This window comes from Pongo abelii, chromosome 1 (genome assembly GCF_028885655.2).
Source record: "Pongo abelii isolate AG06213 chromosome 1, NHGRI_mPonAbe1-v2.0_pri, whole genome shotgun sequence".
Lineage (NCBI taxonomy): Eukaryota > Metazoa > Chordata > Mammalia > Primates > Hominidae > Pongo > Pongo abelii.
In genome coordinates, this window is record NC_071985.2 from 73,072,555 (window position 1) to 73,094,130 (window position 21,576).

At 43.7% G+C, this 21,576-nt stretch overlaps 1 protein-coding gene across 3 annotated transcripts in view; it reads left to right on the forward strand.

The window, feature by feature from the left end:
- The window catches only part of ASTN1 (astrotactin 1), a 314,886-nt gene extending 295,308 nt beyond the window's left edge, over positions 1-19,578 (forward strand). The window contains exons 20-22 of one of the 3 annotated variants that reach the window (XM_054524823.2): positions 3,088-3,188; positions 10,698-10,881; positions 15,205-19,578. In XM_054524823.2, coding sequence (XP_054380798.1) covers positions 3,088-3,188; positions 10,698-10,881; positions 15,205-15,442 — 523 coding nt within the window. In that variant the 3' untranslated portion in view covers positions 15,443-19,578. The remainder of the gene's footprint in view (positions 1-3,087; positions 3,189-10,697; positions 10,882-15,204) is intronic. The other 2 variants (XM_054524812.2, XM_024236699.3) reach the window with 2 other exon arrangements.
- The last annotated feature ends 1,998 nt before the right edge of the window (positions 19,579-21,576 follow it).

Genomic DNA, 21,576 nt, shown 5'->3' on the forward strand with positions numbered 1-21,576 from the left:
CTGATTGCCCCATTGGGGTAATGTGAGAATTAATGTGAGGACAGGTATTTTCATCCTAGGTCAGCATCCAGTACAGTTTAGCTGGAACTTACAGCAAGACAGGCCACAGGGCAGAGCTTGGGCAAGCTTGGGGAGGGGAGAGGTGGGGATTGACTGAGAGAGAAGGGGTCCATCTGACAACGAAGTAGGATGTTTCTCATTATAGTCCAAGGACACTTAGAAATTAAGGGTCTAGGGTTAAGGAATGGTGGGCTACAAAAGGTGGCTGGAATGCAGCCATAGACGGTCTAGGACAGGTGACATTTTAACATATAGCAGGCAGCATCATGTGGCCCAGAGCTGCACATAGCCACACTGCAGTCCTGACCTGAGTTCCAAGGCCATGCTCAGGGCTCTGGAAGTCAGGCAGGAACAGGCAGAGCAGGGCCAGAATGACAGGGGATGGGGCACTAGGCAGGCAGGGCCTCAGCAATGGAAACCAGAGCAGGGGCCTAGACTTAGGGACTCAGACACACAGTCAGGGGTGCAGGCCCTGTAGGAAGAGGGAGAGCGAACTGCAAGGACCAGAGGACCGGGTAAGGCCCATGCCCCAGCCCCGTGACCATGCTGGCCCGAGAGCATCAGCCTGGGAGAGAACAGGACTTCCTATCTCCTGACACTGATGAGAACTGATAGCCAGAACCGGGCTCAGAGCACAAGTCTGCAACAAGGATAAAGCCACCCCACCTCTGGGCAGGGGATGGACTTCCTATGCACAAGGGCCCTGGTATCAGGACCTCTGTGGGAGAAGTGGGCTTACTCGGGCCCCTAGAGGGCAGTGCTACCGAGGTTTGTATGACATTGCTAATCCTGGGGCTTTCTCACTTGCTACCCTGTGGAGGAAACACGGGTATGAGGGGGAACTTCACCTTGTGGGAGTCCCAGACTACAAGGTACAAGTCTGAAATCTTCCGAGCAGTACCTTTGGGTCCCTTCCTGAGAGGGAAGGTCAAGGTGGTCTAGAGCAGGTGGGCAGAGGAGGGAGTTGGTGCCTGACCTGAGACTGGACTGTGGGATTGAACCAGGAACAGAGCTGGTTCTACACACGGCTGGTCAGATACACCAACTGTTGGGTTTGGTGGCCCCATTCGCAATTCTAGAAACAGTACAAGAAGCTAATGAGGCATCAGCATATGGCACGTGGGGCTGAATGATGGAAAATTTCATGGCTGCCACTGCTAGGGGTCCAGCCAGCCTAGCATTGCCACCAGAAGCAGTAGGGGCTGGGTGCAAGGGGCCCCCTCCAACCTTAGAGGAGAGGAATGGCAAGGAGACAAGGATGAGAAGACCTTGGGTTTGGAATCAGGGTCAGGCTGGGGTTGAGTACTAGGTAAAACCATTTATCAGAACTCAGGAACAGGGGATGAGGCAGAGGCCAGTGAAGTGGATTGAGCCACTGTGTTGCAGACAGGAGTGAAGGGCTGCACACTTGGTCCTGGTCTGACAGCAAGGAGAGGCGGGAGTCCTGCAGGAGGCCAGCAGGTATGGCCCAACCTGCTGTGTCCTGAATCCAGGCAGGTCATCACATTCTGAGTCCCAGCAGACCAGTGTTCAGGTGGTATGGGGCCTGCCTGTGTGAGGCCCCCATGATTCAGCATGAGAATTTGGAGAAGGCAGAGGGAAGGCAAATGACGTATCAGGGCACACAGGCTCTCACACTGACCTTTCTGTGGATGTCTTTGTAGGGAGGGAGTGGTGGACCATGGTTGTCTTTTCTCTGTTGAGAGAAATGCATATTTCTTGCCAGAATCATTAGGCAATTATCTATATCTTTTCTACTTCACCAGCGTGTCTGTTCCACACCCAGCTGACATTTAACTGGACCACCGTGTCTCGGGGCTTCTCTCTCCTTTTCACCTCTCTCCCTCCCTGTAACTCTGCCAAAAGGAAAGAAAATCAATAATTGCCAATAATCACAGCCTCCCATGGTGACACAGCAGAAAGTAAAGCGACAAGAAAGGCGATATTAATGATTTTTTTTAGACCGACTGGGTTGGTTATCAGAGGCCCTTGGCACAGACACCAGAGCTGATTGCCATGGTTATGTTCAGATTCCCTTCTCAGTGGCAGAACCTAGAATTCCTCTTCTTCCTCTCCATATAGCTCCACCATCCAAGGAGAAATTTTACTTTCAGCTTTTAATAGCCAGGTTTTCATTTTCTTCCTAGAAGGGGCTCGTAGAATCATGTCTTCACATTGTCATGGAGACTGCGATGTTTCCACTCTGGATTCCTGGTCCACAGTGGGCATTATCTCAGAGGAACAGAGTAAGCTGTATGTGGGGAATGAAGAGTCTAGCCACAGGCAAGCCAAGAGACTCTCCACTAGGGCTGTTTTGCATCTCACTTTAAAGAGGGAAGCTGTCCCTAATCCTTTGCATAGAGGTGTTGACTGCACACGGGACAGAAGTGAAGAGAACTAATGTGATATGTGCAGTGTCATGAACCATATTATCTTTCAGATATTTCTGTACATTATTGTCTCATTTCCTTCTCACAGTGGCTTATAAGTAGTCTTATTATCATCTCCATTTCACAGGCATTCACTATAACTATGTGGCTTCAGACCCAAGTTCTGACCGTCTGTTTCCAAAGACATAAACTGTTTCCCTGAGTGGGTGTCAAAGTTTAACAGGCACTAGAGTCACCTGGAAGGTCTGGGAAAGCACAGAGGTCTGGTTCCCATCCCTAGAGTTTCTAGTTCAGTGGGTCTGGGCTGGGGTCTGCTGCTCCCAGGTTCCCAGGTAATGCTGGTCCTGCTGGTCTGGGGGCCCCACTTTGAGAACCAGTGCCTGATGCCATGATGCTCTCTGCCAAAAAATATACCCAAGACAGCAAATTACAACCCAAGACCCACTAGGAAGCAGTGAGAGGCTCTAGGCTGCATCTTTCTGCCTGGGATGGTGGCAGTAAACGTGACCCAGAATGATGAGAGTATCCGGGTCCGTAGCCGCCCATCCAGGCAGAGCTGGGCCATGAGCTAAGTCCACAGAGATCTAGCCTCCAGCCACACTGTTTCTGCTAACCATGCCCTCCCACTCCCTGCCAGGTTCACACTGTGGGGAGTGGACAACACAGGACGGCGCTCCAGGCCAAGCGACGTGATCGTGAAGACCCCATGCCCCGTGGTGGATGATGTCAAAGCTCAAGGTAAGAGGCATCGAAGTTAGCAGGGCTTCTGAAGGGATGCCCCAGGTACCCCCCACCTTGCTATGAGGACAGAAGGACCAAGAGAGTTGAATGGAACAACCTGGAGTTCAGCAGGGAAGGAGAATTCAAGGCCCAGTGCAGGAGCGTTGCCTTTCCAGAAATAATACTCAGCCGCTGGCAAAAGTCCTCGTCGTATCGCATTACTCCACACAGTCATAAGTCAAGGAGCCCATAGGAAACACTGACGAAGCCCCCTAGCATACACAATTATATGCCAGGTGCTTACGTACGTAGTGAAGTACCTGTGATCTCTGCCCTCAGTATACTGATAGGGTCACTCACTCTGTTTATAGGTTTTTGTACATCTGAAAGGTTATTTTGAATTAACATACACAGCAAGGCTGCAGATTTGGAGTTAATTGCTAAATCCTCTCATCCCTGGCAAAAATTCATCAAAATTTTTAATTCTATATTTTGAAGTTGTTGTGGGCCAGTTCTTTGATAAATAACTGGCTGTCTTCAGTACAAGCTCCCCGGCAGGATCAGTCCCTGTTAATTAAGAAAAGCTTGTCTTCAGTCAACATCCATTGCACAAAGCTTACCTTTTCCTCATGACAATACCAGGCTGGTCTTGACAACATCCCCTGTTCTAAGGTTTTTACACCCTATTTATAACCGGAATTTTAATCATCCTGGTCACCACTTCTACAGGGCTCCAGCGCTAATTTAAGTGATCTTATCAACCACTAACGTGGTAGTATTGAACGGATAGCATTTGCATATTAACAGAGACATTGATGCTGAAAGTTTTAGGTTGTGCAAGTTTCAGTAAGAAAAATATTGTGTCCAATCTGATTTGCTGACATCCCTTAAATCACCTTATCTATGGCTCCTGACTCCAGGTGTATTAGATTGACAGGAGGGACATAATCCCAGAATGTCCAAGGTGTGACATTGTGATGATGCAAAATCACTGGGGAAAGAGTGACCTAGATTCCCATTAATTAAAACCACTAGTATTGTTGCACTGTACAAGGTCTGAAAAGATTTTCATCTTTAATCTGCAGAGCATGTTAATGGTAGGGTTATTTCCAACACAGACACCTGATCATATCAAGGGCCCTTCTTAAAACTTTCATGTATTGCCATTCCTCTTGTGACAAAAATATTAAACAGGTACATTAGGACTTAAATGGAGTGGCCCCAGCCCACTTCTCCAGCACTTCGGCCCCCTCCCTTAGCCAATTTCTGCATTCCAGCCTCACTGCCTTCCTCAGTTCTTCCAAAACCGTTTTCATTCTACCATGAGGCCTTTGTACACATTGGTCCCATTATCTAGAATTCTCTTACCCTGTCAACTGATGAACACCTCTTAGTCTGCAAATATCAGATCAAGTGTTCCTTCCTCAGGGCAGAAAGGGCCAGGAGCAATAAGGTATCCTCCAGTACCATGTTTCATTCTTCAGAACATTCATCATATTTATTATTATAATGATGTGTTCAATGCCTGTTTACCTCACTAGACAGTGAGCATCATGAGAGCAGGATCCCAGTCTGTTTTTGTCCACTGTTAGGTCACTAACACCTGGGAGGCAGCATGGTTGACCAACTCATTGCGGAGAACCTGGAATCAACATCCCAGGTTCAAATGCCTCCCTCCCATCTAACTGCTTGATCTTCAGCAGGTTACTTCACCCCATGCCTCAGTTTACTCATCGGTAAACTGGGGATGGGAGAGATAGTACCATAGCTAATGAAGTTCTAGTGAAAATTGAATGACTTAATTAATTTAAAATAGAAAAAAACCACCCAGTGCCTGGCATATAATAATTATTTAGTAAAAGTTAGCTGCCATTATTATCAGTAACCAACCATAGAGCTTACTGTCTACTAGGAAGTCAATAAGTATTTACTGAAGGAATGGCACAATACCCCCATGTTATAGATGCAGCAATTGAGATTCAGAGTGGAGTAAGTAAAGTGATCAAGATCACAAAGCATCTGGCAGAACCAACACTCACACTTGTTATTTTACCCAATTCCCATTTTGTCCATGTTACCAAAAAAATGGTTAGAGAGTTATTGTGTCAAAGACTGGAAGTCCTTCCCATTGTCTCTAAATACTGGTGAAGAAGAAAAGGCTCACATTTTAAAAGACTGTTCAAGTTACATACCGAAACTCTCCCTTTTTAGACCCTCTGGAGTGAGTGCTGCTGGCTTATAGGGTATAGACTGAATGAGTTTCGAAGGTCTCCGCAATTCCCTGATGAGGAAAACTGGCACTGAAAACTCCCAGATGAGAGACTGTCTGCAGAGGACCCATGACACCCTTATTTCATTGTCTGCTGATTTCTTCCTCTAAGCCAGAGAGAGGCAGGTAGTGAGAAGGTGCCTCTGCTATTTCTGTGTTGGAGAGTTTGCTGGTGTCCTTGCAGGTAGCGTAGCCTGCAGTGAGTAGTGGGACATCAGGGAGTAGGCAGCGGGTGGTGGGACATCAGGGAGGTGATTACCAGGTAGAGGGGATGCAGCATGATGCTACCTGCAGGGATGGATAGGTAGAAAGTAATTCTAGAATAAAGAGTGGCCCATATAGGGAAGTTTGCTGGGAGCAGACAACTACACAGTTTTCCATGCGGGGCTCCTTCGGGTCAGCCCAAGCCCTCCAGAGTACATCAAGATGTGCTCTGCCTGCTTGTGCTTCTTAATAAAGGGAGTTTCTGATATCCCAGCAGACGAGCTGGGAGCAGAAGAGCCAATTTAGTGTTCAGACAGTGAAATAACACTCCCAGGGCCTGTTATCCTTCAGCCAGGAAGGTGTCCTGTGCAGGTAAATCCAGAATTAATGAGTTAGACTAATTGAGGGTATCCTTGCTAATTAATACAGTCCTAGCAGTTCTACCAAAATACCATATGCTTTGTCTTCCTCACACCTAGATGGTGATCATAAATATGATCTCGCAGCACTCAGGTCTGAGTTTAAATCTAATAACAAATGGGAATTACCTTTTAAGTGACCTGGAGCACGACTTCAGCTCCTCATTATCTACCTAAAAGTCAGACTTCATCCCTTATGTGAAGATTTATCCTAAACTAGATACTTTCTCTGAAGAATTTTCCTGCATCATGACACTAAAGCCACTGTGGAAATAAGTTTCTACCGATGTTTTGCTGAAACCAGCCTTCCCCCGGTAGGTTCGAGCTCATGTGAGTAATAAGATCAACCCTCTTGGCTAGACTCTAGGTCAGGCCATGGCCTTCTGAGAGTTCTTCATGAAGCTTCATCCAGGGAAGGCTAGTTCTCATCCACCCCTCCCTGATGCCTGTTCTCTCTTCCTGATGCAGACATAAATGTTTATCCATCCCTTTATTTGCTCCTTCCACAGCCATTTATCGAACCCTGCTATTAGATGCTACACACAAAAGTAATTAGAATCAAAATCTGTTTTCAAGAGTTTTATAATCCTATTTCATGAATTCATTATGTCATTCAATATACATTAAGCCCTTACTAAATACCTGTCCTAGGCAGTAGGAGCCAAACCTCCTGTCTCATGGAGCTTATATCTTAGTAAGGATGACCACCAACAACAAAACAGTAATGTGTATATTTCAGATGGCGATATGTGTTATGGAGATACATAAGCAGGGCTGTGGGATAGGAGGTGCAGAGGGTAGAATTTTAACTGGAGTGGCTTGGGAAGAAGGTGAGGGAGAAAGTCATGCAGAAATCTAGGGGAAGATCTTTCCAGATCAGGGAGCAGCGGTACACAGATTCTTGGCTCATGTTTGAAGAAGAGGAAGGAGGAACAGTGGGAGGGAGAAGAGCAGGAGAGGAGCTCCAAAAGTGTGGGGAGGATTCCACAGGGTCTGGTCATCAAAATAGGGCACTGGACTCTGCCTGGGGTTGGAGTGGGAAGCCCTGGAGGACTGTGAGCAAGGGGCTGACATGATAGACAGTGGAGTGGCCCCTGCCTGCTCTCATGCTCTACATCCAACCCATTGGCAAATCCTTTTGGTTCTCCTTTTCATTATTGGACAACAGATTTCACAGAAATATACAGGCTGTGAAAGGAGGAACTTCCTCTTGTTTTATTTTTCCCCACTTTTTAACACACTATATTTTATTTATTTACTATGTTTATTGCTTACCTGACCTGACTGTCTCCTACCACCATACTGTAAGTGCCATAAGGGTGAGGATTTTTGTCCAACGTAGCGCAAGTACATAGAAAACTGTCAGGCACATATTAAGCACTCGAAAACAATTTTATTTGATAAATGAATAAATACAAGCTTACTATGTCCAGACATTGTGCTTTTTTTAAAAAAAAAAAAAAAGTTTGACATTTAATATAGCTTTTATTCTCACAAGAATCTTGGAGGGTATGTATTATTAACCATCATTGAACAGACATGGAAACTAAGACCCAGAGAGGTTAAGTAACTTGTCCCAGGCCACACAGCTAGTGTGGCCCAACTCCATTTGATACCATGGTGTCTGGGTCTGAGAGCCTCAGTCTTAGCCTTGTTAATTTACCCTGCTGCCTGAGAGATCTCAGTTCTTTTCTAATCATGTTTTTTGTGATGAGGCTGTGTAGACAGGCTCTTTGCCATATTTTCATCTGTGTCTTATCTATTTCTGAACATCATGAATGTTAAAGACAGAGAAGACAGGTATCTGTCTTGAATAACTCAAGGTTTCTATGAACCTGCAATTGAATAAAATTATAACTAAAAATACCTATACTATTTTCCATTGTTTGAGTTAGTGAATTCTTGAGATGCTATGAAGACTAACAAAATAAATTCTCTCAATTCTTTCTGTGGAAATAGGAGGAGCCAGAAATATTCATGCTCTAGGAGCCTGGAGCATAGATCTTTCTGAAGACAGCATCTGACTTACTGATGTGGGCTCTTAAGCACACCCAAGAGCTAGAATATTGTGGTTTTAGGAGTTGGTGGTAGAAACTGGTCTCATCCCACATGCTGCAAAAGCTGGGAGCCCTTAGTCTTCTCTAGCTGGATATGACTACTATGTTATGAGAATGGTAGGCACCTCCTCAGCCATCACTGCTCCTCCACAAAGACTACCACAACCAGGGCCTGGCGTGTGGACTGTTCTTTCTTATCACAAGAAGTAAGCACAGATTGGCACCAGTGCAGGGGTGGGAGAGGAAGTCCAGATCTGCCTATCTCAGCTCTGGTCTTATCACCAACATTTTTCCTCCCCCTGGTCATTCTTCTCTCAGCAAGCGCTCCTTGCCTCCCATGGAATACAACACAGCTCTTAGAAGAGTCCCTTGGCCTCTTCTTATCTCAACTTCAGAAATGACAGACCCCCTACACAACTACTAGGCTTTCCTCTTTCTTGGCGTCTGTGGCCCAATCAGGGCAATGCCCATGACTAGAGAGAGTCATCCCAGATTTTCTATCCCATGACTCTGCCTCCTGTACCTTAAATTGATTATACATCACCTATTCCCATGCATCAGTACACAATAGCAACAGCAGATAGTCATAGTTTTCAGTTTTGACTCCATCTCACACTGGCAGTGTGACCTTGGACAGGTAGGTAACTTGGCCTTTTCCAAAATCTTCTCATTTATAAAACAGGCACATTCATATCCATCTTTCAGTGGTAGTGTAAGGATTGGAATTCACATGTGCAAAGTTCTTGGCAATCATAGGCCTTCGGTAAACAACTAGAGATACCATAGATATTTATTTTCTAAATCACTATCTTGTTTATTTCTTAATTCCATTTTTAACAATATGAGAATTTTAACAACCTGAAAATCTAAGTGGACTTCTATGCTAAAGTTATTTGCAATGCAGCTAAATATGCTGGTTGCAAGTTTGGTTGCTACAGGATTGGTGTCACCTGGTATCAAGAGATATCAGTGAGAAACTCTTCTCCAAAGTAAATTTAAATTATTCCCAAAGGTTTAAGTTCTATTCATTCAGGTAACATTTTTGGATCTACTAGATGGTCTGGCCTTGTGCTAGCCACTCAGGATAGTAAGGGCATACAGTCTGGCTCCTGTCCTCATAGGCAACAGGTACGACAAAAAAGTAAAGAAATAATTGCAGTGCCTGGGCAGGATAGACGTAGAAATTTTATTCATTCCAACTCTGGAAACTGCTACAGGGATGACTTTGTCATGACCAGCAGTGCTGAAGTCACTTGGAAGTTTGACAAGGAATCAAGCTGCCATGCCTGCGAGCTAACAGACAGTCACATTGGCCAAGTTGTGGCTTAGGAACCTGCGGACTTCGTTTCTTCATCCCCAGAATTAACACTGCATCCAAGACAAAACGTTGCTCTCCAGATCTTAGCTTCCAAGCTGTTTAGAGAGAAAAATGTAAATACATCTCCTTTTGGACAAGTTAAAAGAGAAAATATTTAATGATGAAGTACTTTGAGCTCTGTAAGAAAAAAATGCCAAGTCTATACAAAATCATTTCCACTTTGCCACATCACCAACTTCAGACTTAGTAATTATGCCTTTGAGGAAGAAATATCAGAGACATAAATTAAATGGAAAGATTACTCATTTACACTAGATTCCATTTCCGGGTCTCCACAGATCTGCCTTTGCACCTGGTCTAGGTGGTCCTAACAAGGGTTCTGCTTTCCCACAGTCTTGAGGCCACTCCAGACTCTTCACATCACTCACAAGCACTGCCTGACAGTGCCTCACTTCATCCCTGAGCCGAATGCCCACCACCCGCTGCCAGGGCTGCCCTGCTACTTTGGCAGGAACGCTGGTATTCAAGCACATGCCACCTAGAAGTGCAGGGTTGTTAATGCCCCATGGGAACACACTCAGACCAATCATGGATGGAAGCTGGAGATAAATTCTTTCCTTCTACCCCTGAATGACCCAGTGGAGATCCAGTGGTTCATACATCCTCTCCTGCAAAATGTAGCAGTCAGCTCATCAGAAAGGCATGGCCAGCTCCTTCATGCTCTCCCTTATATTTACTTTCTCTTCTTTCTTGCTTAATTTCCCTTTATCTTCGCTCCTGCTTCTCTGGGATTGCACTTGCCAAAAAAGTGTTAATATATGAGCTTTTTCCTCAAGCTAGGTCTTTTTAGAAAACCTGAGTAAAAGAGAATATTGTAACTGAAACAGACCTTAGAGAGATTCTAGTCAAAACCTTTCATTTTATAGAATAGAAAACTTAAGCCTGGTGGGGCAGACACAAAGTGAATTACTCAAATCACTTTCTTCAGGCCTTGGGTTCAATGCTCTTTCAGTAACAGCATACTCACACACACATAAGTAAACATGCATATATGTATATACATACACATTGACATATACACATATATGTGTATGTATATACTACATGATATATATGCATATTGTATATACATTATACATGATCTACATATGTTTATATGTGATATATCTATATGATGTAGATCATATATAATGTGTGTGTATATATACATTATTATATATATGTAAATATGAACTTATTTTCCTTTTCCTCCTTCCTCAGAAATAGCAGACAAGATCTACAATCTCTTCAATGGCTACACTAGTGGGAAGGAGCAGCAGACCGCCTACAACACCCTCCTGGATTTGGGTTCCCCTACCTTACACCGGGTCCTCTACCACTATAACCAGCACTATGAGAGTTTTGGGGAATTCACCTGGCGATGTGAGGATGAGTTAGGTCCCAGGTAATCAATAAACTAAGTCAACCCTTTTAAAGACTTCTTGAAATTTTGTACCTCTTGTGCTGTAATACTGCATCCATGAAGTTGTAGAGATTTCCTGGATGAGCTTAGGCAATCAGAGAAGTCAGTCCTCTGATTCAAGACAGTTCAGTCCATGCAGATTAGTTTTGGATAAGCTCTATTTAAGCAGTCCAGCCATGAATGCTTTTCCTGAACTCTGAAAAAAAATTTTGCTCTTGACCTATTTTGCCCTCCTTTTTTATCATGTTGACATTGCATTCCAAACCCTGAAACTCAAAGAGTCAAAAGCATGGTCTTGTGAAAGAAAATTTGGAATTTTATTAAAGAGGATATCTAAAAATATTTTTTGCATTTAGGTTTTTCATATGTTATATTCATTATAAATACTTGTTTTGAGTTAAATACCACATCTCTTGAAATGCAACATGAGAGTAGCCAAAGACCCATCTTGACATCAATCTTGGCTGGAGCTAGGGTCACATAGTGTGTGCTAACTTCTCTTGGCCCCAGGGGCCATGACTGTCTAATACCCACACCCACTGCTTTTAGGTTGCACAGACAGATTAGAGTGCTTGGAAAGTAAGAAATGAGAAGAATGTGCAGATATATCACTTTTCTTTTGTTCTGTTAATCGTAACTGTATATTGCTGCTTTGAGAAAACAGACTTCCCTAGAAAGACTGAAATTTTTGGATAGGTGTGATAAAAAGGATTTTCATGTGGAATGTTGGTACCTATATGTCCCCAAATTATTTAGGTGCTCATGAAGAAAAAATAAAAATAGGGGAAGAGCTGTGAGAATAGAAAAAAAATGAATGAGAAAGAAAACGAAGAAGGAAGGAAAAAATTTAAAAGGAAGGAGGGAAAGAAGGAAGGAAGGAAGAAAGGAAGGAAGGAAGGAAATGAAGAAAATCAACACTATAGAATCCTCTGTCCTTTAAAGAATTCTTTCACTCCAGCCAACAGGGCAGAATGAAAGTACCACAAAAATGTCATCCCATCCATCTGACCTCTGACCAAACTGGAGAGAGAATCATCCTCATTTGGCCTGCTGTGACTTGCAGTTATAAACTTTCCCAGAAGACCATCATTGAGGACATTCTATTTTCTTACTTTTGAAGGAAAGAGGAAAATTAGGTTTATCTCCTGAAATAAAATGATTTTATTTGTAAGATCTGGCAGGGTTTTTCTACAATCCATAAATAATTTCCTGTTTATAAAGGGTGATAGTTCTTGGGCAAAGAGAGCCACCACTATAGACCAGAGAGAAAAATGTAAGGGATTTTTAATTTGTTTAGTCTCAGTTTTGATAAGAGACAAACCCAGAGTTAGAAAGTAGATACGTGTTAAGAAATATTGTCTTCACTTCATAGTCTATCTTTATCTTTACCTTATTCTTACTCATCCCTAATATCAACTCCATTCTCTAACTGTCCTCTCCTCTCCACTCCCTTCTACCTCCCTCTCCAACCCCTCCTTTCCTCTCTGCTCCCCTCTCCCCTCTTCTTCTCCCTTCCCTTCTCTCTTCTGACATTTATTGAGTGTATATATACAGTTCTTTGTCAGGGAACATAAATGTCACAATTTGAAAAGCACTAACATTGCATATATCATCTTGATTTCTAAGGGCATTTGGAGTGCTTTTAAAATTTCTCTCTTGTGACTCAAGAGTCAGAAGGAAAATTGGTTAATGAAGAAAGTAAGCAGGGGAAGAAATGTAGATCTTGTTGTAAAGTAAGGCCACCGCTGACTGCACACTCTCCTCTCAGGAGGTTCCTTCATGTGTATTACTAGTCTTTCATGGCTATATATTAGAAAACATTGTGTAGTTTCATTAGTCTGCAGGAAATAAAATTTGACTTTTTAGTGTCATGGATCTCAGAGAGAACCACAGGAAAGGAAAAATCCTGTTTTGAAATACATCAACCCACTTTGGGGTTAATTATGAAGATGAGTAGAAAAGGTCTATGGCTACTTACTTCCTCTGAGCAAACAGAGGATTCCCTCAAGTTCACCACAATCCGATTTCATTAAAACTCGATGAGGCCTCCAGATTGAGCTGAGGGTTGAAAATAGTTTGAGAAAAACATTGGATGCACCACTAATAAGAAAGGAAGCCACAGGCTCCAAAATTAATTTGGCAATCCCAAATTAATTATTATTATTATTATTTAAAGTGAGCACTGAAAGCAGCAACAAAGGCTGTATGAGCTAATTTAATTCATTCTTTTGGAAGGATGATGGGAGTTCTTTGTTCATTTCTTGAAGATGATGCCGATGTTGTCCCTCCCTCTTCCGCCACTCCCTCTTTCTCCACCTCCCATGAACTTGTCAACAACTAATGGCATGCAGTAGGACAGACTGAGAGGAAGGGACACCAGAGTTCTTGTTGATGACAACTTTTAGAAAACCTGCTTGGCCAAACTGCAGAGGCTGTTAGGGAAAGTACAGATCATCTTCCCAAGATGATTTAGTCAGCAGGCAGAGTGTTTGTTTGATTTCTTCTGACCCACCATTGAAGTTGGAGAAAATATGACTGTCCCTCCCATGACTTCATTCCACTCTTAGCCCTTGACTTTGCTGCTGAAGCTCAAATCTTTCCTCCAATGGCAATCTCTGCCCTTCTCCCAGCTCACCCTTTAGAAATGCATGGAGGTCATCCCTTGGTGATGCTCTCTGCCAGAACAGTAGAAGAGAAATGAAAGGAATGTGGCTATTGTTCTTTGAAACCTCCCTCTGAATAAGGTGAATAAAATTTCAGTTTCTGGAAGGAGTTGTGATATGGTTTGGCTGTGTCCCCACCCAAATCTCATCTTGAATTCTCACGTGTTGTGGGAGGGACCTCGGGGGAGGTAATTGAATCATGGGAGCAGGTCTTTCCAATGCTATTCTTGTGATAGTGAATAAGTCTCATGAGATCTGATGGTTTCAAAAATGGGAGTCTCCTTGCAAAAGCTCTCTTCTCTTGTCTGCTGCCATGTGAGATGTGCCTTTCATCTTCCACCATGATTGTGAGGCTTCCCCAGCCATGTGGAACTGTAAGTCCAATTAAACCTTTCTTTTGTAAATTGCCCAGTCTCAGGTATGTCTTTCTCAGCAGCATGAAAACGGACTAATACAAATTGTTGATGGAACTAGAAAAGAGTGGTTCTGCCCATGAGTTAGACTAGCAGTCAATAAATGCTGCAAAGAATAGTGTTTATTGAGTTTTCCAAGTCAGTAGTCTTCATTGAGTTTTCCAAGTCAAAAGACCTTGTTCAAATGAGAGTGTTTTCCTTCATGGGTCTCTGGTTACTTGCATTTTTAAAGAATAAGAAAAACACAACTGAATGAGGGTATCCTGATCTTTTACTCTTCCTATATTCAGAGTCAAATCCAGTAGGTCTGAGAACTGGCTCTAGTCTTTCTTTATCTATGACACCAGAAGTGAGTGCCACTGGTCTGCACTAGTGACATGGTGTTGCTAGTCCTTTCCCCCAAGCTAGGTGCCAGAGGCTCTCACACTCTGGCCCAGGGGGATCACTCCTTTCCAATGTGTACAACTTGGGGCACCTTGCCCTCCTCTCTCCCTTCTCTCTCAGGAATCTGCAATGGCTCAGATGACCTTCATCACCTTCTCTGTTTTCCCTTTCCTTTAACTTGGGCTAAGTGACAATGATAATGGCCTCCTGACTTTCTGAGGGAGGTGGAGAAATGGAGCATGAGCTCACCTGGAGGTTAATTAGGTGATGTGTGCAACTGACAGTCTGCATTTTCCCAAAGGATAATCCTGTGTCAACATGAACTGAGGGCATTATTGTCCTTGCCTTTGTTATACTATGGCTACTTCCATCCAGGCATAATTGGTCACATCTAGTATCCTTTTTAGTTCAACATAACGGCTGCTTCTACCAGTTCAGAAGTGGCATTGGAAAGGGAAATATCCAGTCAAGCACATTATTTGTCATTTAGTGATGATAAATACTAGCTTTAAAGAAACTTGATTTGATTTGTCTTTCAAACCTGCCAACTCTATGATTTTTAAAAGGCATGCATTTCCACTAAAATATTATGCATTTTGTCTGTTTCTTTTTGGTGCTTGCTCACTTTGAACATTTATCCAATTCATTCATTCGTTCATTTATTCGTTCATTTGCTTGACAGATATTTTTGGAGGACTCACTGTTCTAAGTGCCAAAGATAAAATAGGGAGCCAAACACACCACACTCTGCCCTCTTGAAGTTTAGGTCTCACACTAAGAGTAGCTGTGCTCATCCAGACCCTCTCTTCTTTCTAACTTAAGTATCCTCTGTGCTTGATCCATAGGAAAGCTGGTCTCATCCTTTCCCAGCTTGGGGACCTCAGCAGTTGGTGCAATGGACTCCTTCAGGAACCCAAGATAAGCTTGCGGCGCAGCTCACTCAAGTACCTGGGGTGCCGCTACAGCGAGATCAAACCCTACGGACTTGACTGGGCGGAGCTCAGCCGGGACCTCAGGAAGACGTGTGAGGAGCAGACCCTGAGTATCCCCTACAACAACTATGGGGACAGCAAAGAGATCTAGCACCATAAGGCCAGGGAGCTGCTTCCAGAATGAAGTAGGAAAGAAGAGGGATCCATCTGGGTTGGTCTGTGGATTTTTAATATTTTTTAATGGAACATTAAAACCTCCACAGCAACATCGAAACCAGGGAGAAAGTGACCTTGCTCCCTGCAGAACTTCTTCAGTATCATGTTCTCCATCTGCATGATTGGGAAATCTGCCAGCCAGTGGCTTCATGCAGTGCCATATTTCTTTAGAGGATTACTTTGGGGTTTGCTTTGCCATTAATTTGTTCCATTCATTTTTTTCCCAGAGAAGTTTACCAAAATGCTCAAGAGCTCTGCCGTGCTCTCCATGAAAAGTCTATTAAGTAGGCACCCTGTGCTCACTCAGTTCCTAAATCCATTGCAACTGGGAACAGAGGTGAGGCCAGAAAGTTGTTAGGCCTGCCTCAGGCCCCACCCTCAAACATTCCTCAGGAAGCATCTCACTCTGGGAGCCTTGGCCCTGCTCACAGAGAAAGACAATTAGAAAATTGGGGAAGGTGGCCCTTGTCTGTGCCTCCTGGTTTTCTTCCTAGGCCTTGCTATCACTATTTCCATACCCGAAAGGTGAAACCAGCTTTCATTATAGGCCCCAGTGGGCCACTTGGGTTTTGAGATCCCTCCTTATTTTAAGCCAGGACTGGGATTAAATCTCCCTCTGTCAGATCTCTGTCCCTTCCTCTGAACAACATGATCTTTGAGAGGGAACAAGATGCCATCTGTCAAATGCACCTTCAGAAAAGTCTACGTGGGAGACTAGTTAGCAGTCCACATTCTAGAAAAGGCTTGGAGTTTATTGTTTTTTTTAAAAAAACCCATGCTTCCTTTAGATAGACTTCTCCAGCCTACCAATATATATCCATGTGCCTGGATTATCTTTAACCCCCACACCTCTTACCTTGGACAGGTAAGGCTTGGCCAATGTCTGATTGGGTCCAGGAGGGGTCAGCACTTTCATATCAGTGTTACAGTGAACTAAAGCTATTGTTGATCGCAAAAAACTTCTGTTCATCCCACCTTGCTAAATTTGCTTGTGTTGCTAGTTTTGCAAATCATTTCTCTGATGACCATAAGCAGGAGGATTCCACCATGGTCACTGCCCATCCAGTCGCTGGGATTCTGTGTAGGGAAGCACCACTGATTGCAGTTAAGGTCTAGAGTGTTGTTTCCATCCCACTGCCCAAGCATTGGCATGGTCACGAATGGTGGCCCAGCCAACAGGAAGCCCAGCCTTTCAGAAAGAGCCTGGCAAGGCCCTGTTGACTAGCAATGGCCTTAGCTGTCCCACACAACTCAGTGGCCTGAACACACACCTTCAGCCACCATGCCTTTGACCAGGGCTCCTCATTTGGAAACATATGAGAAAGGTCAGGAAACAGATGCAAGACCTATAAGGCTAGTCATTGAGCTATACTGGTTTTTTTCTAAATAGTAATAATGATAGATAACATTTATTGAGTGCTTGCTGTATGCCAGGCACTGATGTAAGCACTTTAGGTATCATTGAATTCTCACAGCAACTCCTGAGGAAAGTGCTATTCTTGTCTCCATTTTGGTGTTGAGGAAAACGAGGCAAAGAGGGGTTATACAACTTGCCCCAAATCCCTTGTGCACTGTAACTCACACTGAGTTTCAGTGTGAGTTCAGGCTGTTGGTCTCCAGGGCACAGGATCTTAGCTACTCTGGGATACCCAGTTCTGTTTTCAGTATCATCTGGCACACAACTGTCCAAGCTGTCAGCCCCACAGGGAACCTGCGCAGAGAGCTTTACCTTTCCCAAGCATCTGTGGCATGGACGTGCCCTCTGTGCAGTGGAAGGAGGAGGGGCCAAAGTGCGCCCTTAGCCTTTGGAGCTAGAGCACCCTTGGGACCCCTAGTTCCACCACACATGGCCCTCCTCCCCACCCTCAGGACTGGGAAGGAAGCCTGTGATGAGGCTGAGATAAAGCACAGGGTGGTTTCACTCTCCTCTCTCCTTCTTTCCAAACACTGAAGGATTTATTTCAAACTCTCTAATGCACCTGCCTCAGAGATTCCCCTACTTTCAAAGCAAAGATCCGCAGAAAAATTGATTGTCCTACCTGTGGCAAATGCTGGAGCCTCAGTTAAAGTGCCTCAAGGGGCAAATATTTCACCATTGCCAGAGAAGATGTGACAGGCCAATCAGACAAGGCCCAGAGCATCTCTTTGCTGCTACTGTTTTGCCATCCTTCTATTCATGTCTGTGCAGAACACAGTGTTTTAAGCTTGAGTGAAAGGAGGGTGAGGCTGCCAATGCCTTCCTTCCTAGAAGTGGATGATGTGGGAGTTGACAGACCAGGGAGAGGGTGAAGCAGGTATCGGAGTCACTCCTCTGCACCCTCTCCTTCTGTTTTTATTTTAGGCACACTATCTTCCTCTCTCCTATCTTTCCCTCAATCTCCCAAGTTCCTCTACCTTCTTTATCTTTGTCTTTTACTTCTTCTTTCTGTGACCCTCCTTTTTTGGCCTCATCTTTCCCCAAGACTTTCTTCCTCCAATTTCCCCTTGAGTTCTCCCCACTTAATGTGTGTATGTATGTGCACACACACACGTGTGCACACACAATGCACACAACTCCTATGACTGGCTCCTACTTACATTCAAGTTAAAAAGGCTGATATGAACGGGGCAGGGGAAAGTCTTAGGATGGTTGTACAATTGACTGGAGGATTTTTTCCCCTTGGAAGACACTATTGATCTCAACCTGCTGACTTTTCCCAATGCTTGCCTGAAGGAACCCATCCTGGCTAGAAAGGGTGATGGTACTGGACTGGTATTCAACCTCGAGTTTTCAAGCTGCCAAACAGGTCTTAAGGGAGGTGCTTATATCCCACCAACACTCTCCCAGCTCCCATGTCCCCAAGACCTCTGGAGTTTCCTCTTGAATGTACATGAACTACTGTAATAGCATTAGACTTTTAATTGAGTGTGCAATCGTTTTCCATGGAGTTTGGTCCGTTCATTATTTTTTAGTTAACTACACTTCTTGATATTCAAATGTTCTATTAAAAAAACTTGAGTATGAAGAAAAACACTTTACTACTGTAGAAGGAAGAAAGAATACAATGTGACCATCTTCAGGTATAACAGTGTTGTTTAAAAGAGAATTATTGTATGACTATAAAAGATGAAATAATTAACTGAATAATAAAACAAAGCTATTAGTAAGCATTGGGTATGTGGATGTTGTGTATTTCAGTAATCTGAGTGAACTGGTTAGACGCATCAGGGAACTTGTTAAGGTTTTAAATGTTACGCTTCAGATTCCAGACATAATGGGCCTTATAGTCATCATTCTAACTGGAAAAAAAAGAATCAAATATTTCATAGCAAATTATAAACTTATCATTAAATAGTAGTGAGTCCCATCTTCTCTCTACAACCTTCTCCAAATAAGCAGCCGGTGAAATGTATTTGTTTCACAGCTGCTATATTCTAGACACTACACATGATGCAGAGGATACAGGCTTGTTCTCTATGGCATCCTATGGGGAAAATTAGGCATTGAACTTGTCACCAAAATGGTGAGGAGGACTATGACAAAGAAGTACAGGATGCTATAAGAGCTGCTGAAATTTATACTTTGGCCATTTAAGAAAAATGTTGAAGAAAAATGTTGCAAAAGGCCCTCCCAGACACATTCTTGTCTTGCACTGTGTAGGAGCGTTTGAGAAAGGCTGACTTATGAAATGCTTCATGGTGGGTAGCCCAAAATACGTAATCTCTTTCTTTCTCTCTACAGTGCCACTTTAAATAGAGATTATCTCAGCTGCCATCAAAATATGTGATTCTATTTAAATTCTTCAACAATCAGGTAGTAAGTGCCTGGACTTAATAGGTCCTCTTGAAAAGTAATGATCAGAATCCAAGTCCCTGCCCAAGCAGGGGCAATTAAAAGAAGATGATGGCTATAGCAGTTTAAAACATGGCCACAGATTCTTTGACACCCCTCCCATATAAAATGTGATCTACTGCCTCTCCCTTTGGATCTGGGCAGGTTTATCACTATTTTGGCCAACAGATGGTAATGGAAGTGACACTATGTGACTTTCAAGTCTAAGTCGTAAAAGGCCTTAGGGCTTCTGCCTGCTTCTCTGGAACTCTTTTTTTTGTTGTTGTTAATTTTTTTTTTAATTATTATTATACTTTAGGTTTTAGGATACGTGTGTGCAATGTACAGGTTAGTTACATATGTATACATGTGCCATGCTGGTGCGCTGCACCCACCAACTCGTCATCTAGCATTAGGTATATCTCCCAATGCTATCCCTCTCCCCTCCCCCCTACCCCACAACAGTCCCCAGAGTGTGATGTTCCCCTTCCTGTGTCCATGTGTTCTCATTGTTCAATTCCCACCTATGAGTGAGAATATGTGGTGTTTGGTTTTTTGTTCTCGCGATAGTTTACTGAGAATGATGATTTCCAATTTCATCCATGTCCCTACAAAGGACATGAACTCATCATTTTTTATGGCTGCATAGTATTCCATGGTGTATATGTGCCACATTTTCTTAATCCAGTCTATCATTGTTGGACATTTGGGTTGGTTCCAAGTCTTTGCTATTGTGAATAATGCTGCAATAAACATACGTGTGCATGTGTCTTTATAGCAGCATGATTTATAGTCATTTGGGTATATACCCAGTAATGGGATGGCTGGGTCAAATGGAATTTCTAGTTCTAGATCCCTGAGGAATCGCCACACTGACTTCCACAAGGGTTGAACTAGTTTACAGTCCCACCAACAGTGTAAAAGTGTTCCTATTTCTCCACATCCTCTCCAGCACCTGTTGTTTCCTGACTTTTTAATGATTGCCATTCTAACTGGTGTGAGATGGTATCTCATTGTGGTTTTGATTTGCATTTCTCTGATGGCCAGTGATGGTGAGCATTTTTTCATGTGGAACTCTTGCTCTCGGAGCTCTGAGCCACCACCTAAGAAATTCAAGGCCACTGTGCTGAGACCACCAAGCTGGAGTGGTCACATGGCAGCACTCTGGTCCACAGTCCCAGCTCAGATAACCGTGCCAAAGCACCAAACAGGTGAATGAAGCTGTGTTGAGACCCCAAGACTGGTGGTATCCCAGTTGCATACCACCAAGCAATCTCCACCAATACCACATGAAAGAGAATAATCACCCTGCAAGCTCCTCCTGAATATCTGCCCCCCTCACCAAATTATGTAACATAATAAAATGGTTATTGCCTTAAGCCACTAAGGATTTTGTTTGTTTGTTTGTTTGCGAGACGGAGTTTTGCTTTTGTTGCCAAAGCTGGAGTGCAATGGTGCGATCTCGGCTCACCTCAACCTCCGCCTCCCAGGTTCAAGTGATTCTCCTGCCTCAGCCTCCCAAGTATCTGGGTTTACAGGTGCCTGCCACCCTGCCTGGATAATTTTTTTTTTTTGTATTTTCAGTAGAGACAGGGTTTCGCCCTGTTAGTCAGGCTGGTCTCGAATTCCTGACCTCAGGTGATCTACCTGCCTTGGCCTCCCGAAGTGCTGAGATTACAGGCGTGAACCACTGTGCCCGGCCAGGGGTCTTTTAAATAAAAATAATTGAATCAGGGGTCAACAGTGCCTTTCCATCCACTCAGTCACAGAACATTTAGGTAAGCCCTGCCCTGGGCGTGAATTCACTGTGGAAAGGAGATGAGAACTTATGGAGACTGAGCTACATCCACAATGTCCCCATCACCAATGAAGTGGGTCTCTGCCTCCATGGAGGGGAGCAAGAAGAAGGGTGGGGCACTGTATCCTAATACTTCTGAGGGGGTAAACCTTAGAGCCCAGATAGGAATTCCCAGGAGAAGAAGAGAATTGTTCCAGAGCTAGGAAAAAAAGACAGAGAAGGGAGTGGACAATTTGGGACAAGGAAAAAACATTGGAAGAGAAGGGTTTCTTCCAATTTTACTTTGTTTTTCTGTCCCTTTGTATTTGGAACTTTTTGGATGCAAATGTGCATACCCCATACTTATTATGTGCCAGGTACTGTGCTAAACACTTGAACTGCATAATATTCATCAATCTTCATTGCAAGTCTGAAGTAAATACTCTTAAGAAAGAAGAAGCAGAGTCTCTGTATCTTTATA